This window comes from Notolepis coatsorum, assembly GCF_963971535.1.
Source record: "Notolepis coatsorum genome assembly, chromosome: 1".
Classification (NCBI taxonomy): Eukaryota; Metazoa; Chordata; class Actinopteri; order Aulopiformes; family Paralepididae; genus Notolepis; species Notolepis coatsorum.
The window spans coordinates 238382340-238402747 of record NC_140165.1 but is presented as its reverse complement, the minus strand read 5'-3'; the positions used below and the strand labels follow the sequence as shown (position 1 = coordinate 238402747).

Sequence of the window (20408 nt, the reverse complement as noted above, 5' to 3'; positions counted from 1 at the left end):
TTCATCATATTGCAACACCCTGAGTCTCTTCCTTCAAAAGACTACACTCACTTTTGACTGTGCCACTTCCTCCTGTCAATATGCGCCGGTTTCCGACTCAATGCCCTGAGATTTCTATAATCTTATATTTCACTAATAACAGTTAAAATAATTGGTAAACAAACGTAATGCTGAAAATATACACTTTTACTGTATATCTCGGGCTTAAGAGGTTAACCCTGTGAGGCCCAAATTAAAAAGAAATTAGCAACTTCAGAGGCCAGAGGGTGGGACATATAAACACATTTACTATCAAATAGCATTGTGAGGCTGAACAACAGGACCAATTGACTATACATCTGCTTAAAGGGGAACTATCTTATAAATGGCTTTTTTCAGTGTTTACCATTGTTTCTTAGCTATGTGGACTTATATTAATAGGATATATGTCTCTAATTCTCATATTGGCGAATTCTTCCAATTCTCCTCTCACAATATTCACCCTCACTGAACTGAGTCATCTGAAAATGTGCATATCTGTGATGTCAGAGATTTCTCAGCTGCATAATAATGTGGCAGTTGATGTGGCAGTTGGCACCAGGCCACACAGTGGTTGAGCCCAGCCTCAAAACGGCTTAAGATCTTGAGGTAGAAAAATGCGGTTTTTAGTACTTGATTAGAAATACAAAACAATGAATTTTTTTTGAAAAAAACCTAGGTGTTCCATAGACTCACAGGCATTGTGTAAAAGTGCCCAAATAGTGAAAGAAATAGTAAAATAGTTCCCCTTTAACATTTTTTAAATAAACATAATTTTTTTAAATGGCTAAAAGTGATTTAGTAATTTTGCAACCGTGGGTCTCACAGGGTACTTTTAACCCTGTGAGGCCCAAATAAAAAAGACATTAGCAACTTCAGAGGCCAGAGGGTGAGACCTATAAACACATGAAGGGTGCCGTGACTGAAAAAAAAGGTTGAGAAACGCTGGTATATGGTGTGGCTCTTTGTGGTACCACAGTAATTTTTGTGGCTCTTAGTCTCTGACTGGTTGGCCACCCCTGTAACTAGTCGATAAAAAAAATAAGACTAACTGTTGTACAGCGCCTCTTCTGACACGGCGGTCTAATTACACTATGACAATGCTGGAATATTCTGGAATATTCTGTAACCTCTACTCTATGAATCATAGGAAACAACAGACTTCACAGCTGAACATCGCCCTCCCCTGGCCTGGTGGACGCACTGCACACGTATTATAACCCCCCCCCCCCCTTCTTTTGCAATAATTCCAATTCTAGGCTTTTTTCTTTTTACTGTTTCTTCTTCTTGTTTAAACTTAGCCATGTTCATATAAGGTTTAAGTGAATGTACTCTACTTTTTGAGGCATTTTATCTCTTTTATTTCTTTATTTTAAGGGAGTGTGGCTAGCAGCCACTGAGAGAATAATCTACTTATGGTAGATTTGAGAGTTTTAGACCCTATGGTAATATGCATAGGGTTGTTATGGTTGATATGCTCCATATGGGGATACTGGATACGTATTTTAAAGGGGGGAGGGGGGTGGGAATAGAGGATTATGTGTTTTTTTGTTTTATATGTTTGTTTTTATGCTCACACTCTGATCTCAACAGGACCTTAACAGTTGGATATGAATGAATGAATGAATGAATGAATGAATGACTTTATTTGACAATATAAAAAATAAACATGTGACAGAAGAGCACAGTCGGGATATACTGCCAAGGATGTAACACAAAAAAGCTCAGAGCTTATTTCCATTGTGGTCCATATATATCCATTATGAAGTGCTACTCCAGACGAATTACACTCAGGCATACTGCAACCTGTTTAGACTATGGCTAATTTAAATATCTTGATTTGGAATACAGGGGGTCTTAATATTCATCATAAACGCACAAGCGTTTTAACATGGATGAAAAGACAACAGGTTGATGTGGCTCTTTTAAGTGAAACGCATCTTTTATTGGCTGACAATGCAAAGCTGGCGGATAAAGTATATCAAAACATAAGCTACTCTTCCTTTGGCACCAAATCCTGTGGTGTAGCTATAGTAGCGAAACGGAAGTTGAATATTAAATTAATAGACATATGGTCTGATGCAGATGGTCAAGTAACTATTGCCAAGATAGATTACTTTAACAGGAAAATTGCTTTGGTAGCGGCTTACGCCCCTAATGTTTATGACGCTAACTTCTATGCTTCACTCACTAGAGCGATGCTAGATCTCCCTGAGTATTCGTTTATAATTGGTGCAGATTTTAATGCCATCTCTAGTCTCACCACAACCTATGACCAGAGACAGGCCTCTACGGCACTACAAGCCTGGTCCAAGGACACAGGAGTAATTGATTTGTGGCAATCGCTCAATCCAACGGCGCAAGAGTTCTCCTTTTTCTCAGCAAGACACAGGACCTTTTCTAGAATAGATTATGTTTTTGCATCCCCTAGACTATTTGATAGCTTTGACTTTGAATTGGGGCCCATTGCACTGTCAGACCACAAGTATTTACTCCTAAAGGGCTCATTCAGTAGAATGACATCCCGAGCCCCAAGATAGCGCTTTAACTCGACACTGTTGAAAAACAATGGATTCAACCTGCAATTTAAAGATAAACTCATTGAACACCTGCAGTTTAATGTGGGTTTGGTACAAGACCCCAGAACTTTATGGAACTCGGTTAAGGGTTTTATCAGGAGTAACACTACTATCTTTGCCTCAAACCTCCGCAAGAAACGTCTCTCCAAATTGGTAGAACTGGAAGGGCTTCACTCTTCGTTGTTCTCCTCTTTACAACGCAACTACTCGTGTCGACTGGAGCTTCAAATTAAAATGTTGAAAAAGGAGATTGACTCCATCTTAAGACAACAATCTGAATTTCAAATACACAGAACAAGACAACATTATTACTTTCATGGCTCTAAACCTAGTCACTTACAAGCTATGAAGATCCAGTGAACAATTTGCGGATATCCCTGTCATCAAGGACCAACAGGGAATGGTTACCACCGACCCCAAAAAAATCAACAAGACTTTTCGTACGTTTTACTCTTAACCTGTACGAGTCAGAAGTGATCTTCGATAATAATAAACTGGAGGAATTCCTTGATCAAATAAATTTACCACAACTCTCAGACGAAGATGCTAAACGGTTAGATGCACCTATTACACTAGAGGAACTTAGGGAGGCTATTTCTGACTTGCAAAGTGGTAAGGCCCCTGGCTGGGACGGCATTCCACCCGAACTGTACCTCTCATGCTGGGATGTAATTGGACCCCTATTACTTGATTGAGTTACTCAGTCAAAGAGGGAAACTTTTCCAGGGATGTCAATATGGCACTCATATCTGTCCTACTTAAGAAAGATAAGGACCCCACCGAATGTGGCAGTTATAGACCCTTAAGCCTACTTGGTACCGATCTCAAGCTGTACGCTAAGGTACTAGCCATCCGACTTCAAAAGCATATGACATCTTTAGTTCACCCTGATCAGACAGGCTTCATAAGAGGCCGCCTGATCACGGATAATATTAGACGGTTACTGCATGTAATAGATGCCAGCAAGGATGCCGCGCCTCCTACGGCTGTATTATCCTTAGACACGATGAAAGCCTTTGACAGGTTGGAATGGTCTTATTTATGGGCAGTACTTAGAAGGATGGGGTTAGGTGATGGGTTCATTCATATGATCAAAGTACTATATACAGATCCATCGGCCATGATTTTAACAGGTAAATTCTGCTCTCCACTCTTCCCTGTGTCGCGCTCGTCCAGACAGGGTTGTCCTCTTAGTCCCGGACTATTTGCTCTATCCCTTGAACCTTTAGCACAGTACATAAGACAATCCCAGTCCATAGCACCGATCTCAATTAAGGGCACACAGCATCACATTAGCTTATATGCAGATGATGTAATCTTGTTCATGCAAAACCCTGACACCTCCCTACCTCATCTTCTCGAAGTAATAGATGATTTTGGCAATCTATCGGGATTTAAGATAAACTGGCCAAAATCGGCCTTCCTTCCACTCAATGTGACTGCGAAGGCTACCTTCCTCCCAGCAAATGTACCCATGGTAGAACACTTTAAATGTCTTGGAGTTGAAATATTCCCCACTATAAGCCAAACGGTGAAGTATAATTATTCCGGATTGCGAGACAGGATCACAAATGACTTCGGCAGGTGGTCAAAATAAAAAAACTCATTACAGGCCCGAGCGTCAATAGTTAAGATGAATGTTTTGCCCAAAATTAACTTCACCAGCTCAATGTTGCTGTTGCCCCCCCCCCCCCCCCCTGCTGGTTACTGGCAAAAACTACACTCCGCTACATATAAATTTATTTGGAACAACAAACGTCCACGATTAAAAAGATCCACTGCACAGAGAAATAAATCCGACGGGGGTTTAGCCTTTCCAGACTTCAATTATTACTTTAAAGCGTTCTCTTTGAGACCACTGATCACCTGGTTTGATTCTCAAGCAGCGGTATCCTGGAGACCATTAGAGGAGAACATAGTGGCACCACATAGACTGCAGGATATAGTGTACACCAACTTATCAATTAAGCAATGCAACTTAAGATTTGGCCCTCTTATTACACATGTGATCCGGATATGGCGTGACACACAGAAAAAGTGTACTAACCACCATAAATGGCACAGGCATTCTCCCCTATTTAATAACAATTTAATCCTTATTGGAAAACAACCTATCAGATACCCTGGATGGGAAAAGAAAGGCATACACACATTGGGGGATATCTTCGATGACCATGGTCTCCGCAGTTATCGAGATATATTCAACAAATTTGACCTCACCAGTTCCACTTATCTCTTCTATCTACAAATAAGAGCAGCTTTGAAGGCTCACAGAGTTCCATTAGATATTCCACTTGAGCACCACAGATTTCACAAATTATTTTATGACAAGGAGACGTCGAGAGGCTTCGTCTCTGACTTTTATCGCCACTTATTTACGTTCTCATATAAGGTCCTTCCCCTAGACTCGGTCTGGAGGAAGGATATCCCAAACCTGGAAGTAGATTTTGATTGGGATGCAGTCTGGGAAAATGTTCGGCTATCATCACGCAACCCAAATCACCAACAGATTAATCTTAACTTTATTCATAGGACTTACCTGACCCCTAGACGATTGCACCTACATGTAATGGGTCTCAGACCGGACTCTCGATGCTCCTTGTGTTCAAACGATGCTATTGGTACATATATGCATATGTATTGGGAATGCCCTCCTGTCAAGACTTTCTGGGAAAATGTCACCACTCAATTTTCTGAATTTTTGTCTCTGACCATACCGACACTGCCTTCTGTATTGTTGTTGAATGATGTTTCTCAGTTATCGACCTCTGTACATGTAAAGAGACTCATTTTGGCGGGTCTTACGGCTGCCAAAAAGTTGATAGCGTCACGCTGGATTCAACCGGATAAAATGTGCCGGAAGGCATGGGTGCTCACCTATCTCGATGTGATTTATCTAGAGATATCCACTGCACGAATTTTTGGTGTTAATGAAGCCAGCATAGCAGCATGGATAGCTGTGGTGGATAAGATAAAGGAACGCATATAAATTTGGAATTTTCTAATGCTGAATGAAGTAGTGGATGTATAGTCCAAGTGGGGGTCCTGAGGGGGGGGGGGGGGGGGGGGGGGGGTAGAGCGAGCATGAGCCCATGTATTGTATTTATTATTTTTATGTCTTTTAATCTACTTTCATTCTGATTTAATTACTGGACATTATTGTTATTATTATTTCTGTTATTGTCCTGTGATTTATCGTTGATTATTACTGTTACTGTACAGTTTGTCTTGTTTCATGTTAAAAAAAGGGAAAATAAAAAAACATTTGTTCAAAAAAAATAAGAAATAAAATAAAAATGTATATATCGCTTTTCTAAACACTCAAAGCGCTTTACAATGTAGGGTGGAAATTGCCTCCTTCACCACCACTGGCAGCACCCAACCTTGGGCTACGCAGGCTCAATGGCTACCATACAATGGCACCAGGCACACATCACACTACACAATGGCTGAACGGCTCAGGAGACAGGGATTGATATCAGTCAATTAAGGGGAAGGGGAATTAGGTGGCCTTGATGTCAGAGACCTGATTGGGAATTTGGCCAGGAACGTCGGGGAACCCCCTACTCTTACTCCTACGATAGGCGTCCTGGATTCTTTAACGACCGAGATTCAGTCAGGACCTAGGTTTAGCGTCTCATCCGAAGGACGGCACTCACAGCTGTACGGTGTCCCTATCACTGTAACAGGGGCATTGTTACTGACTAGTCCAGAGGACAGAGTGCCCCCTGCTGGACAACACTTTCCGACAGCAGCCTTGACCGGGGCTCGAACCGGTGATCTTCCGATCATGAGTCCAGAGCTCTACTCATAGCCTATGAATATGAATGCCTGTTCTACCTCGTTGCTTATGCTGAATGCCACTTATCATGGTGCGCTAAGATACATTACTGGCTGTAGATCTCTCACTCATCTCTGCATTTTGTACAAGAAGGTAGGTTGGCTGTCCCTGCCTGCTCGTAGGCTTCATCATTGGTACATCTCCCTCTATAAAGCATTACATGGACTGTTACCTCTATATCTCTGTACACACCTTACCGTTGCGTCAAACTCTTCCTACAGCTTGTGTTCTCAGGACTTTCTATCTACCTCAGTCCCACGAGTTCGCACTGAGTTTGGGAAGAGGGCTTTTGTGTACTCTGCTCCGTTTACCTGGAATGGACTTAAAAAATCTCTTAAACTCCAGGGCCCTCATTCATCAACGTGTCTTACGCACAGATTTGTGCTTAACCTGTGCGTACGATCATTTCTAAGCAAAGAGTGGGATTCATCCATTTCAACTTGAACTTGACTCTGTGCTTATATTTACGCACAGCTCGGAGCACACTTAGCTGACGCCCAGTGGTAGAACATCGTTACTATGGCATAAGCGCTCCTCAGTTCTGCATTAGTTTCAAGGCGGAAATAAGCTTCCGTGCATTAGTTTCAACACTGGCGTGTTCAACTTCTGTATGACCCGTAATTCATTATAGTTCATTGTAAAATAGCGACAGTAGTGTGTAATTATAACGGGCTCATGCGGGAACAAGAGGTTTGCTTGCTTGTTTGGCACGGGGGGCAGAAGCAGAACGCACCTCCAAACGCGACATACTATTATTTTGTGTCATGTTTCCAAATAAGATTGGCCACAACGGAATGCTTTCTACTTCAATTTGTTGATTAGAATAGATTACCTCGCTCCGTTGAAACTTCACTGAGCTCAGCACAGACATGATGGAATTCAAGTTCATGTATTGAAAGGCAGGCTACATCATACATGGCAGTGATATTCATTGTTCTTGTATATGCTCTCGTATTATTGTTTATATAGGCTACCCAATACTGACATCAAAATAGAGTGTATGCTTCTAGAAATCATATGCAGCAGGTAGAGAATTGACGGAAAATCCGTCGCGATTTGGAATAAAATTGAGGAGAACTTTAATCCCTGGGTATTAATCAAACAAAACGGAAAAAGGCAGTCATATTCCAGCACGGTCTTTATTAGTGTTTGCGCTGCCCAGGCAGCAATGGTTAATAGATATCATATCCGACATCACCGTACGTGTAGACGTCTGTCAAGTTAGTTTACTGTATGCAGGCTTCGCAGGGCTGTGTGTTATATATGCGCAAGTTACTGTTGCATAATGTAGGCTATGGCTGCTGTTATATGTAATTCATATAGGCTACCTAATAGTATATGATTTTTAGAGGCATCTATTTTGTTGTCGGTAATACCGACAACAAAATAGATGCCTCTAAAAATCATATTATAGCCAATCGAACACAACTAATAAAGGCATTCATATTACAGCACGGTTATAATGACACACAACCAACGCCAAACAGTGGTCAACGAACGGTCTTTATTAGTGTTTTGAGCTGTCCAGGCAGAATTGCAGCAATGGTCTTAGGGAGCCGTTGATATCTGACATCACCGTGTACAAGTCAGCCTTTTATTTATCCCATAACACGCGTTGTGTCTTCTTGGTTCGACAGCGCCTCAGTGAATAATCTCCCGTGGAGTTTCTCAGAGTTCCGCTCGGGTCAGTCCATTATTTCACATCCCAAGGGGGGGTGTTTCATGACCATATATGGATAATCATGCACGAGCATTGACGGTAGAACAAAGTGGTATTTATCAACACGGGGGAGCATAGGACCTGTGTACGCACGGTTGATGAATCCCAATATTTCCGTGCGTACACTCATTCTAAATTCTGTGCTTACGTGTGGAAATAGAACATTTTCTACGTCCACGTTGATGAATGAGGGCCCTGGGCCCTCATTTATCAACCTTTCCTAGAAAGTATTCTACTTCCGTTCGTAAGCACAGAATTTAGAATGTGTGCACGCACAAAAAAAACGGGATTTATCACACGTGCGTACACAGGTCCTACGCACACCTGTCTTGATAAATATCACCTTGCTCCTAAGCTGGAGCTTGTGCACTGTTTTAAGTATTTGCATACCAGAACCCCCCCGATTAACCATATACGGTAATGGAACACCCCCATGAAATGTGGAAAAGTGGACTAAGCCGAGGGAAGCGTGTTATGGAGAAATACGTGACAGGCTGACAGACGTGTACACGTACGGTGATGTCGGATATGATATCTATTAACCATTGCTGCCTGGGCAGCGCAAACACTAATAAAGACCGTGCTGGAATATGACTGCCTTTTTCCGTTTTGTTCGATTAATACCCAGGGATTAAAGTTCTCCTCAATTTTATTCCAAATCGCGACGGATTTTCTGTCAATTTTCTACCTGCTGCATATGATTTCTAGAGGCATACAATCTATTTTGATGTCAGTATTGGGTAGCCTATATAAACAATAATACGAGAGCATATACAAGAACAATGAATCTCACTGCCATGTATGATGTAGCCTATACGCCTATGTGTAGCCTGCCTATGTGATCAATACAAACATGAACTTGAATTCCATCATGTCTGTGTGCGGGAGCTCACAAGGCTGTTGTCACAATGGGTGGTACAGTAATAACAGTCTATTACTCGATCCATCTACAATATCACGATGGACCGTGGCATGTAGCCTATGTATAGCCTGCCTATGTGATCAATAAAAACGCGAACTTGAATCCCATCATCATATTTACATAGTCTGTCCACTATGTTTATTACTTTGTTATTTCCCCCCCCTATCTATGTAAAGCGACCTTGCATGGGTCTCTTGAAAGGCGCTATATAAAATGAAGCTATTATTATTGTTGTTGTTATTATTATTATCACGTCTGTGCGCGGAGCTCAGTGAAGTTTCAACGGAGCGAGGTAATCTATTCTAACCAACAAATTGAAGTAGAAAGCATTTCGTTGTGGCCAATCTTATTTGGAAACATGACACAAAATAATAGTATGTCGCTTTTTATTTTAAACAATATTTAATGGCGTTTGGAGGTGGGTGTTCTGCGTCTGCCCCCCGTGCCAAACAAGCAAGCAAACCTGTTGTTCGCGCATGAGCCCGTTATAATTACACTACTGTCGCTATTTCACAATGAACTATAATGAATTACGGTTCATACAGAACACGTGCCAGTGTCGGGAGTAATGCACGAAAGCTTATTTCCGCGTTGAAACTGCATGAACTGAGGAGCGCATAATGCCGTCCGTCTGCAGTAACGATCTTCTACCATGGGGCGTCAGCTACGCATGCTCCGAGCTGTGCGTAAATATAAGCACAAAGTCAAGTTCACGTTAAAATTGATAAATCCCACACTTTGCTTAGAAATGGTTGTACGTTAATAAAAATCTGTGCGTACGCAACGTTGATACATGAGGGCCCAGGCCTTTATTACTTTGCACAGTTTTAAAACACTAATTACTGACCATTTAATGACCGATATGGGAGTGTGCAAATGCTTCTCAGGTTAAGCATTTGCTCTCCCGGACTGCTGCTTGCTCTTTTTATCTTTATCTTTTTGTCCTGTCTATGTTCATTTACTGTCCTGTATGGTTGTTTGTTGTTGTTTTATGTCAGGTGTTGCTAGAAAAAGAGCTCTTTGAGCTCAAGCTTGGTGTAATAAAGGTTAAATAATAAAACATTTAAATAGAAAGTGTATTTTGCAGACCTGCTGTGGCAGCTTGAGGTGCAGGGAGCCGCTCTGCCTCAGCGTGGTGGGGGTTAGGGTTACCTGCTGGGGCAGCTTGAGGTGCAGGGAGTAGGGATGGGTACAGAATTCGGTACTTTTGAGGTACCGAACCGAAACACGTCGGTACTACCGATTCAAGTGAGATACAGAGAGACTTTTTTTTTTTTTTTTTTTTACCTTTTTTCTTTTCATGTCAACGTTCACACGCACAATATATGCTTACCTAGGATTTGACTTGATTCAACAACAAAGCAGTTGGAGCAATGGCAAGCCGAAAACTGTTGAAATTGTAGTTATTTGAAGTTTGGATTTTCTTTTCACGACTGAGGTAGGTAAATAAAATTTCTTGAGACTAAAGTACCGAAAAAAGGTACCGTTGGGTACCGGTATCGATTCACAGGTACCGGTACCGTATCGGTTAAAATGTGAAAGGTACCCATCCCTAGCAGGGAGCCGCTCTGCCTCAGCGTGGTGGGGGTTAGGGTTACCTGCTGGGGCAGCTTGAGGTGCAGGGAGCCGCTCTGCCTCAGCGTGGTGGGGGTTAGGGTTACCTGCTGGGGCAGCTTGAGGTGCAGGGAGCCGCTCTGCCTCAGTGTGGTGGGGGTTAGGGTTACCTGCTGGGGCAGCTTGAGGTGCAGGGAGCCGCTCTGCCTCAGCGTGGTGGGGGTTAGGGTTACCTGCTCTGGCAGCTTGAGGTGCAGGGAGCCGCTCTGCCTCAGCGTGGTGGTGGTTAGGGTTACCTGCTGGGGCAGCTTGAGGTGCAGGGAGCCGCTCTGCCTCAGCGTGGTGGGGGTTAGGGTTACCTGCTCTGGCAGCTTGAGGTGCAGGGAGCCGCTCTGCCTCAGCGTGGTGGTGGTTAGGGTTACCTGCTGGGGCAGCTTGAGGTGCAGGGAGCCGCTCTGCCTCAGCGTGGTGGGGGTTAGGGTTACCTGCTCTGGCAGCTTGATGTGCAGGGAGCCGCTCTGCCTCAGCGTGGTGGTGGTTAGGGTTACCTGCTGGGGCAGCTTGAGGTGCAGGGAGCCGCTCTGCCTCAGCGTGGTGGTGGTTAGGGTTACCTGCTCTGGCAGCTTGAGGTGCAGGGAGCCGCTCTGCCTCAGCGTGGTGGTGGTTAGGGTTAGGGTTACCTGCTCTGGCAGCTTGAGGTGCAGGGAGCCGCTCTGCCTCAGCGTGGTGTGCAGGATCTTCACCAGCTCCACTGGTTTACAGGACGACAGCCGAGGCATCAGCTCCAGCAGCTTCTCCACAAAGCTGTCCTGCAGGTGGGGCAGCTCCGTCAGGAACAGCCTGGAGCAGGGGGGGGAGGAGATGAGGCAGTGTGTTTATCAGCTTGTTAATACTCTGGTTGAGGTCTGAGGATTCAATGTTTATATGCATCTATCATAACCTATTTCACCTAGTCATATATTTCAAAAGTGAACAGGATATTGTGTATAGACCGTATGTTAACAGGATAAGATACTTCAGCATCCAGGCTTAATGTTTAACATTAATAACACTTTTATTGTCTATTTTGTGCTAATTTTATGTCTATTTATATTATTATTGCACTGTAAATGAGAGCTATTGTATTGCACTGCTTTTATTCTGTCTATTTTATAATCATTTTATGTCTGCACTTTAATGCATAGCTTTTATTTAGTTCATTCTATGCTCATTTTATGCTATATTTCTATATTTACGTTCTATATTCATGCCAATCTTATGCTAATTCTATGCCCATGTCTATTTTATGTCTATTTTAATGCTGTGAAGTACTTTGGGCTGCAATTGTTTTATGAAAGGTGCTATGCAAATAAAGTTTATCATTATTATTATCCAGCTATCAATTTTTTAATCTGGTAGCAGGACGTCGGTAGCCAACTACAGGCCAATCAGCATCCTATCCACCATATCTAAGGTTGCTGAAAAGTGGGTGTCAAAACTTATGATTAAACATCTGGACCCACTCCACCCACTTCAATTTGGCTTCCGCGCTCAGCACTCCACTGAGTCGGCAAACTGTGTTTTTATTGAAAAGGTTAAATATATGTTGGACAAAAACCCATATGTAGGTGCTGTGTTCCTGGATCTTAGAAAGGCGTTTGACACTGTCAACCATCAAGTACTTTTGGCAAAGTTGTCTCATTTCAATTTCTCTGCAGATACAATTCAATGGTTTAAGTCTTACCTAACAAACAGAAAACAATGTGTCATGGTTGATGGTGTCAAATCTCCTTAACTTGACAATCCAGTCGGTGTGCCGCAGGGATCGATCCTTGGGCCATTACTGTTTTCCCTGTACATCAATGACCTGCCGGACATATGCCCTGACTTCAATGTACAGATGTATGCTGACGACGCAGTCATTTTTGTACATGGTAAAAAAAACTGACCTGATCTCATGTAACCTCTCAAATGCAATGAACAAGGTCCAACACTGGTTGCAAAACTCATGCCTACTGCTAAATACAAAAAAAAACTGTATGTATGATGTTCAGCAAACGACCAGTTAGAATCACAAGGTCTAATGTGTTTCTGGGGGGGGGGGGGGGGGGGAACTGGAATTGGTTTCCCATTTCAAGTACCTCTGAATCATCTTGGACTCGAACCTATCATTTAAGAAACATATAAAAAAAGTGAAACGCACAATTCATTTTAATTTTGTTAATTTTAGACAAATTCAGCCTTTTTTAACAGTTGATGCTGCAAAAACGTGTCTTCAGTGAATGCTGCTTCACAAACTGGTCATTTGCTGGTGTCACTGTCATGAAACACATCGAACAGCTATATCATAGAGCCATCAAGGTATTTGCCAGGAAACCATTGGCATATCACCATTGCAATATTTTGAAACAAGAGCTTTGGAAATGTCAAAGTCTTAAAAAGCTCTTGTTTCATCTACAAATGCCTACATGGACTAGCTCCCCCTCCTGTACAGGAATTCATCTACAAAAAACGAAACACTGGACTCTGCACCAGGTCAGACACCAGAGGTGACTGCATGGTCCAATGTAGACTGACCACGTTTGGCCAAAACGTCATGTCCATAAAAGGCAGTCAAACATGGAACAGTCTCTCATTTCCATAAGGGCAAGCCCCACCCTTGCTTCTTTTAGAGGGCAACTAAAGAAAAATGGCTGAAGACCAACCAGTCATGTGAACACATGTGACATATCTCTAGCCACTAGTATTTCTGTGTATTGCTGTTTTTATGTTTGGGGACAACGGATGGAAATGAACCTTGTGCTAAATCCGGCAATTTTTACACTCCACAGTGTTCATTAATTTGGCATTGTCCCATCCAAATAAACAAATTCAATAAAATCACAAGCAGGATATGGCGTTCACACACGCAACAACACAAACATAGATCACTTGAGTAAGTATCCCTAATAACAATATATCCCCGAATATCAAAAGGTAGAAATGCATTCATGCGAGCAGAGGGTGTTAAAGAATCCTGGACCGATCAGCATCAAGTTAGAAAGAAACATCAGAAGCATGGGGTCCAAGCAGGTGATAAATATATCCCAGAAAAACAAGCCCCTGATGTGACCTTTACCTCTGAAACGAGTCAACCTCCTGGAGGAACCTCTCACAGATGCTGATGAGCGGCTCCACCCTGGAGAGAGAAGACAGTTTAGTTTATTTTCGTTTATTTAGGATCCCCATCAGTTGTTACCAGTCACAACTACTCTTCCTGGGGTCCTCTCAAAATAACATAACACATTCAAACATACAATCATTGTACAATCAGAATAAAACAATACTTCCATGCACATTGTACAAGCAACAACACCAAAACAAAGAATAATAATGACAGTAAAGATAAGTCATTTGTCTGTCTATAGAGGTCACAGAGGTCCCAACTCTCCCCCACTACCACACAAATGCCCTAATTTGGATTTAAGAAAAAAAGTATATCATAAAATGATTTCTTTCTGTAAAATCGCTGTTCTCAATTTCTTTTTGAAACTCGTCTTACTGGTAATATGTGTTAGATGTAATGGCAGTTTGTTCCAGTTTGACATAGCTCTATACATTACAGTTTTCATTAATGAATTAGTTTTGGGTAGTGGAAGCGTATTGTATCAGCATTATTGTTGTTCACAGATACAGATATACGTGCCCTGGGTACCTTGTTCCTGCATGCTGTGTGCTACTCTGCTATCTGCCTGATTGATCTCAAACCCAGCCCTCTTTTCTCCACCATCATGATGACTTGCTTCCCTCTGAATGGTTGTATGCTTTGTAGGGGTGTAACAATGCATCGATTAATCGAAATGCATCGATTCTAATGTGTTAGAATCGATGCATCGATTTTAATATGTTAGAATCTATTATAATCGAAATTTAAAATATTTATTTTTATTTATATATATATATATTTTTTTTTATGTATTTATTTTGTGTGTATTGTTTTTATTGACCTATAGTCCATTCATGCTGAGTGAATCAGTTCCCCCAGCCACATTTGTATATTGAAAAATGTTTGGGGAATTAACTGATCTAAAATGTATCGAAAATTAATTGAAGAGATTTCATGATGCATTGAATCGTTGCCTGAATAATCGTAATCGAATCGTTGTGGGGTCGAAACGTTACACCCCTAATGCTTTGTGATTATGTTGTATGCTTCAATCTGGTTGTCAATTCAGCTCACTGTACCTGACAGGTCTATATGTGAGACACGTGCGTGTGCGTGTGTGTGTGTGTGTACCAAGCTTCGCCTGTGCTTTGGCCTGAATTCATTTGTGTTGTGTTTGTATGTGCATGCACCGTGCATGCATGTGCACCAACCTTCTACTGGCCTGAAGTCGATATGGTGTGCTTGCATGTGTGTGTGTGCGTACTAACCCTTTCCTAGTGCGAGCGGTGAGGACTAGCTGTAAGGCTTTGGCCTGAAGTCGGACATGGTGGATCGTGGCCACCTGTCTGCTCTCCAAGCCACTGTAGAGGAACTCCAGCTTATAGGTCTGCTCCAGGATCTACACACACACACACACACACACACACACACACACACACACACACACACACACACACACACACACACACACACACACACACACACACACACACACACACACACACACACACACACACACACACACACACACACACACACACACACACACACACACACACACGAGAGAGAGAGAGACAGAGAACTGAATGAAAGCTAAAAATAAATGCTTTTCTTACGTTTTTATTGAGAATAAGTGTAGATAGTACAAGTAGAAGAGTAGATTTTATTCTATTAATAACTAAAACTAGCCAAATATGAGCATGGAGTGATCAATTGCAACCCCCCCCCCCCCCCCCCACTCCTAGAAGAACCATACCATCAATATCAATCTATCCTTCTTGGAGCACAGAGACACAGAGCCACCAGGTGCATGCTGGGGTGGCAGTGGGAGTAAAGGAGTGCATGAGTAAAGGGAGGCAGCAGGTCAGCCAAGGCAACAGAGAATGAGACAGACCACCCTATTGGTTGATGTGGGGCGGCAGGATAATGTGAAAGGCTTGCTGATTGGTGCTGATGCAGTGCCACTCCAGTCACCAGCCTGAACCAGCACCGCAGGCTTGTTGTTGATGTGAAAGAGAGAGAGAGTGTGTGTGTGTGTGTGCACCTGCTTGACTGCAGCAGCTGCCGTGGCGTTCTGTTTGAGGCAGAGAGGGACGGCCATGTTCCACAGCTTCTCCTGTAGGGCCTGAGGCAGAGGGGGCAAAGGTCAGAGATCAACACCAAACTAGTCAGTAGTGGGATTTTTAAAGCCATTCTGAAGTTTAGCACCAGTCACACACACACACACACACACACACACACACACACACACACACACACACACACACACACACACACACACACACACACACACACACACACACACACACACACACACACACACACACACACACACACACACACACACACACACACACACACACACACACACACACACACACACACACACACACACACACACACACACACACACACACACACCTACCTTCATGAGCAGTAGCTGGCAGCGGAGGTAGGTGGCACAGAAGTCCGCAGCTCCAGCCAGCTCAGTCTGCAGCTCTCCCAGCCTCTGCAGGTCTCTGACGGGGAGAGAGAGACAGAGACCATGTTAACATGACTTATCATGGCTCTACGATGCTCCTCACAGAGTCTCTGTACCTGCAAAAATCCATGATCACTTGTTAATGTGTGTGTGTGTGTGTGTATGTGTGTACCGTATGGTGAAGTCCAGCAGGTCCTGTGCTCCGGGGGCATCCAGGTTCTGGACGGTGCTGACCCGACTCAGACTCTGGTGCAGGAAGAGCTGGGCTGACTCCACTGAACTGGAACCAGAACCACCACCAGAGCCCACAGCGTCCAAACCAAACATCTGCTTCCTGCCTGGTAACTGGAGAGGAAGGAGAGGAGGAGAGAGGCGAGTGAGTGAGCGAGTGAGCGAGTGAGTGAGTGAGTGAGTGAGTGAGTGAGTGAGTGAGTGAGTGAGTGAGTGAGTGAGTGAGTGAGTGAGTGAACGAGTCAGTGAGTGAGTCAGTGAGTGAGTGAGTGAGTGAGTGAGTGAGCGAGTGAGTGAGTGAGTGAGTGAGTGAGCGAGCAAGCGAGTCAGTGAGCGAGTGAGTGAGTGAACGAGTCAGTGAGTGAGTGAGTGAGTGAGTGAGTGAGTGAGTGAGTGAGCGAGCGAGTCAGTGAGCGAGCGAGCGAGTGAGTGAGCGAGTGAGTGAGTGAGTGAGTGAGTGAGTGAGTGAGTGAGCGAGTCAGTGAGCGAGTGAGTGAGTGAACGAGTCAGTGAGTGAGTGAGTGAGTGAGTGAGCGAGCGAGTCAGTGAGCGAGTGAGCGAGTGAGTGAGCGAGTGAGTGAGCGAGCGAGTCAGTGAGCGAGTGAGTGAGTGAGTGAGTGAACGAGTCAGTGAGTGAGTGAGTGAGCGAGTCAGTGAGCGAGTGAGTGAGTGAACGAGTGAGTGAACAAGTGAGTGAGTGAACAAGTGAGTGAGTGAGTGAGTGAGTGAGTGAGTGAACAAGTGAGTGATTGGGTGAGTGAACAAGTGAGTGAGTGAGTGAACAAGTGAGTGAGTGAACAAGTGAGTGAGTGAGTGAGTGATTGAGTGAGTGAACAAGTGAGTGATTGGGTGAGTGAACAAGTGAGTGAGTGAGTGAACAAGTGAGTGAGTGAGTCAACAAGTGAGCATGTGAGGGAGTGAGAAAGCGAGTGAGTGAATGAACAAGTGAGTGAGTGAAAGAGTGAGTGAGTGAGTGAGTGAGTGAGACACCGGGCATAACAGAATGTGTGCATGTGTCAACAGCAAGAGTTGTGTGTGAGTATGTACAGTATGCGTGCATGCCTACGTGCTATGTGTGTATGTGTGTGTGTGTGTGTGTGTGTGTGTGTGTGTGTGTGTGTGTGTGTGTGTGTTCTCACCCTGAGCGGAGGCACCAGGTGTGACAGGCTGTCTCTGAGGTAGGCGTAGTGTCTGAAGGTGTGGTCAGAGAACAGGGCAGGCATGGTGGGGCACGACTTGGCTGCATTAAACACCAACACCAACACCGCAATATCTGGTTCCAGCCAGTCAAGGTCAACACACAGCAGATGGGGGGGGGGGCAAGAGATGTAGGGAAAGAGAGCAGTGCTGAACAATACACCAAAAAGTATTACAATTGTCATTGTTGGTTCACTGTGTTTACATGTCTGATCAGGGTCAGACTCCTAGCGTAACGTGTGTGCCATGCTTCATCCCTCGTGGAAAAAGTGTCATACTGCATTAACTGCAATCATTATAGACGGTTTCAGTGGAATTGCGTGGCTAGAGAATAGCTTGACCCCAGGTTTAACAGCTCAATAGCTGACAGGAAATCAAACGTAGTCCATTTAGGATGTTAATCCTATACACCTTCTATATACCTACTTATACACCTGCATATAAGTTAACCCATACAACTCTGCATGATAGCATGTACAATAATGCTGTATATACCGTATATATATATATTATATATGTAACCAGGAGGCTTAGGACATATAACAGACAGACAAAGCAATTATGTTTAATATAATTATCTTTATTTAAGCTATGATATCAGAAAGGATTAGTTGAATTTTATACAAAATAGAGGTATCACTATCACCATGTATACATCGGCATGTATACATTTAGCACAGAGAGACAGACTGAATCCACACTACTGCTCCCCCTAACCTAACATAGCCAAAGCAGTGACCACCTGTTGACCACCACACGTTGAATGAAACACCCGGCGTAGCAAACGCCACACGCAGCACGCACCCGGACCGCAACGGTACGACTATTCCCCCAACCTTGGTATCGCCAGGCGCAAGCACAACGCCCCGCCTCGTCGCTGTTCACAGTCTGTCGTCCCCAGGACACTTGAGTATTTACTCGCCACACACTCTCTCGTCTGGTAACATGCGTGGGGAAATGAATGCTGCTGCCATCGCCCGTTCCCAACTAGCAGTGTTTGTTTCAGCCGCCATCCGGTCAGGCTGAAATACACGCTGACGCCAGAGCCACACCCACAATACCCCCCAGCTGGCCACACTCACCCCCCTAGAAAACTAATCAGGGTCCCACTGATCGCCAAGTCCGTCTTTGGCCCCAAAGGACCCCTCCTCCGTACGACAACGGCCAAGTGGCGACGCCGCAACCCCTAGCACCGCACTCTTCCCCCCTGGATGTCGAACGGCTGAACGCGGCAGATTAAAGGGATTCGAACGCACACCCGCATTGCTATGGTGTGACTGACGCACCTGCACCGGGAGCATGGTTCTCTCCTCCGGTGCCCTCCGTTCTCTGTGGGGCCATGGTTTCACCGGTTCAGACCGTGCCCCACCGTCACGATGATGGGACTGCTCCCCAGAGTCATCCGGACCACCCTGCTTGCTCCGTTCCGGACCCCCCTCCCCGGGATCCGCCCCCAAGCCCCCCTCTGACCCAATACCAATCCAAATTACACCATCATCCTCACTCTCCTCTCCTTGCACCCCATGCTGCTCCCTAATCATAACCTGCACTTCCTGTGGACCCTCCCCGGCCACTACCTCCACCAGATGTGGCTTCACCCTAACATCTGAGGAACCCGCATTAATGACCGGATCAGCCAGATGTCCATCGTTGGCTGCTACAGAGGTACTAGAGACCACCAGCCCCGCAGGCAAATTCCCCTCTTCCAACCCCAACGGCTCTACAAGTACCGATGCCCTAGACAGGCATAGACTGCCAGGTCCGGCCGCTGGAACAAAGCACACCGATCCTGCAGGGATCGTAAACGGGGAGACGGCAGCAGCAAACATGTTCCTTTTCAATATGACCGTTTGTTCACTTTGACCGGCTGCAACAGCAGTCTGCCAACCTGGGGCCTTCAGGAGGGGCGGCGGTGGGCTAGGACCCTGCACAGGGCATAACAGCTGATAACATTCCTTAATGACATTCATCCCAAGCAAGCCTGGCACTGCTTGTTTACGCTCTTTTTCGGCTTGTCCAATTGAGTCTTTCACCACCAATATACCCCTCTGCGGTATAGTCCTGCCCAACGCCACCGCCTCCACATCAATTGTGAAGTAACCCAGGTATGGGATATTCAACCCCCGGACCCCACTCAATGTCAGCCACCCACAGTCAGTCAAATTCCCACCCCAACTTGGCAGTAGATGTTTAAAGAAAAACCCTTCAGTAACCGTTGAAACATTTGACCCAGAATCTATTAAACATTGAAACTTCACCCCCCCCATAGAAACTTCCACAGTGTCACACTCCCCTAATAAACACTCATACACCTGTGGATCAATATCGGGTACCGTTACTGAGCCTGGCTGTACTCCACCCGGGGTTTGGCTCTTCACCACAGAGGGAGACAGTTTCCCTGCATGCTGCTCCGATATCTGGGCTGCCCCCTCCCTCCCTGCGGCCGAATCAGGAGACCAAGGGTCTTGACTAGGGCTAGGCCGTGGGGCCATACAGAATCGTGCGATATGGCCAGCTTTCTGACACTTAAAACAAATAGGCTGCCCTGAGGCATCGTATCGCGGCTGCCATTTACGGGCATCTGTTCTCCTGAACCCTAATGCCTGCCAAGTGGTTGAAACTGTTTGTGATAAATCATCAATTAAAACCTGTTGTCTTTGTAACATATCTAAAACTTTAGCGAGCATAGGTTCAGGCTTCACCTCCATCGCAGCGGTAACCATACTAGCCTCTACTGGTG

General features: G+C 44.6%; 1 protein-coding gene across 1 annotated transcript in view; it reads right to left on the bottom strand.

The window, feature by feature from the left end:
* ints4 (integrator complex subunit 4) overlaps positions 1-20408 on the bottom strand; it is a 62886-nt gene that overhangs the window by 5524 nt on the left and 36954 nt on the right. Inside the window, exons 15-21 of the mRNA XM_084320011.1 lie at positions 17611-17744; positions 16413-16585; positions 16184-16277; positions 15803-15883; positions 15027-15157; positions 13732-13791; positions 11315-11474 (exon numbers count right to left, since the gene is read on the bottom strand). Coding sequence (XP_084176137.1) covers positions 11315-11474; positions 13732-13791; positions 15027-15157; positions 15803-15883; positions 16184-16277; positions 16413-16585; positions 17611-17744 — 833 coding nt within the window. The remainder of the gene's footprint in view (positions 1-11314; positions 11475-13731; positions 13792-15026; positions 15158-15802; positions 15884-16183; positions 16278-16412; positions 16586-17610; positions 17745-20408) is intronic.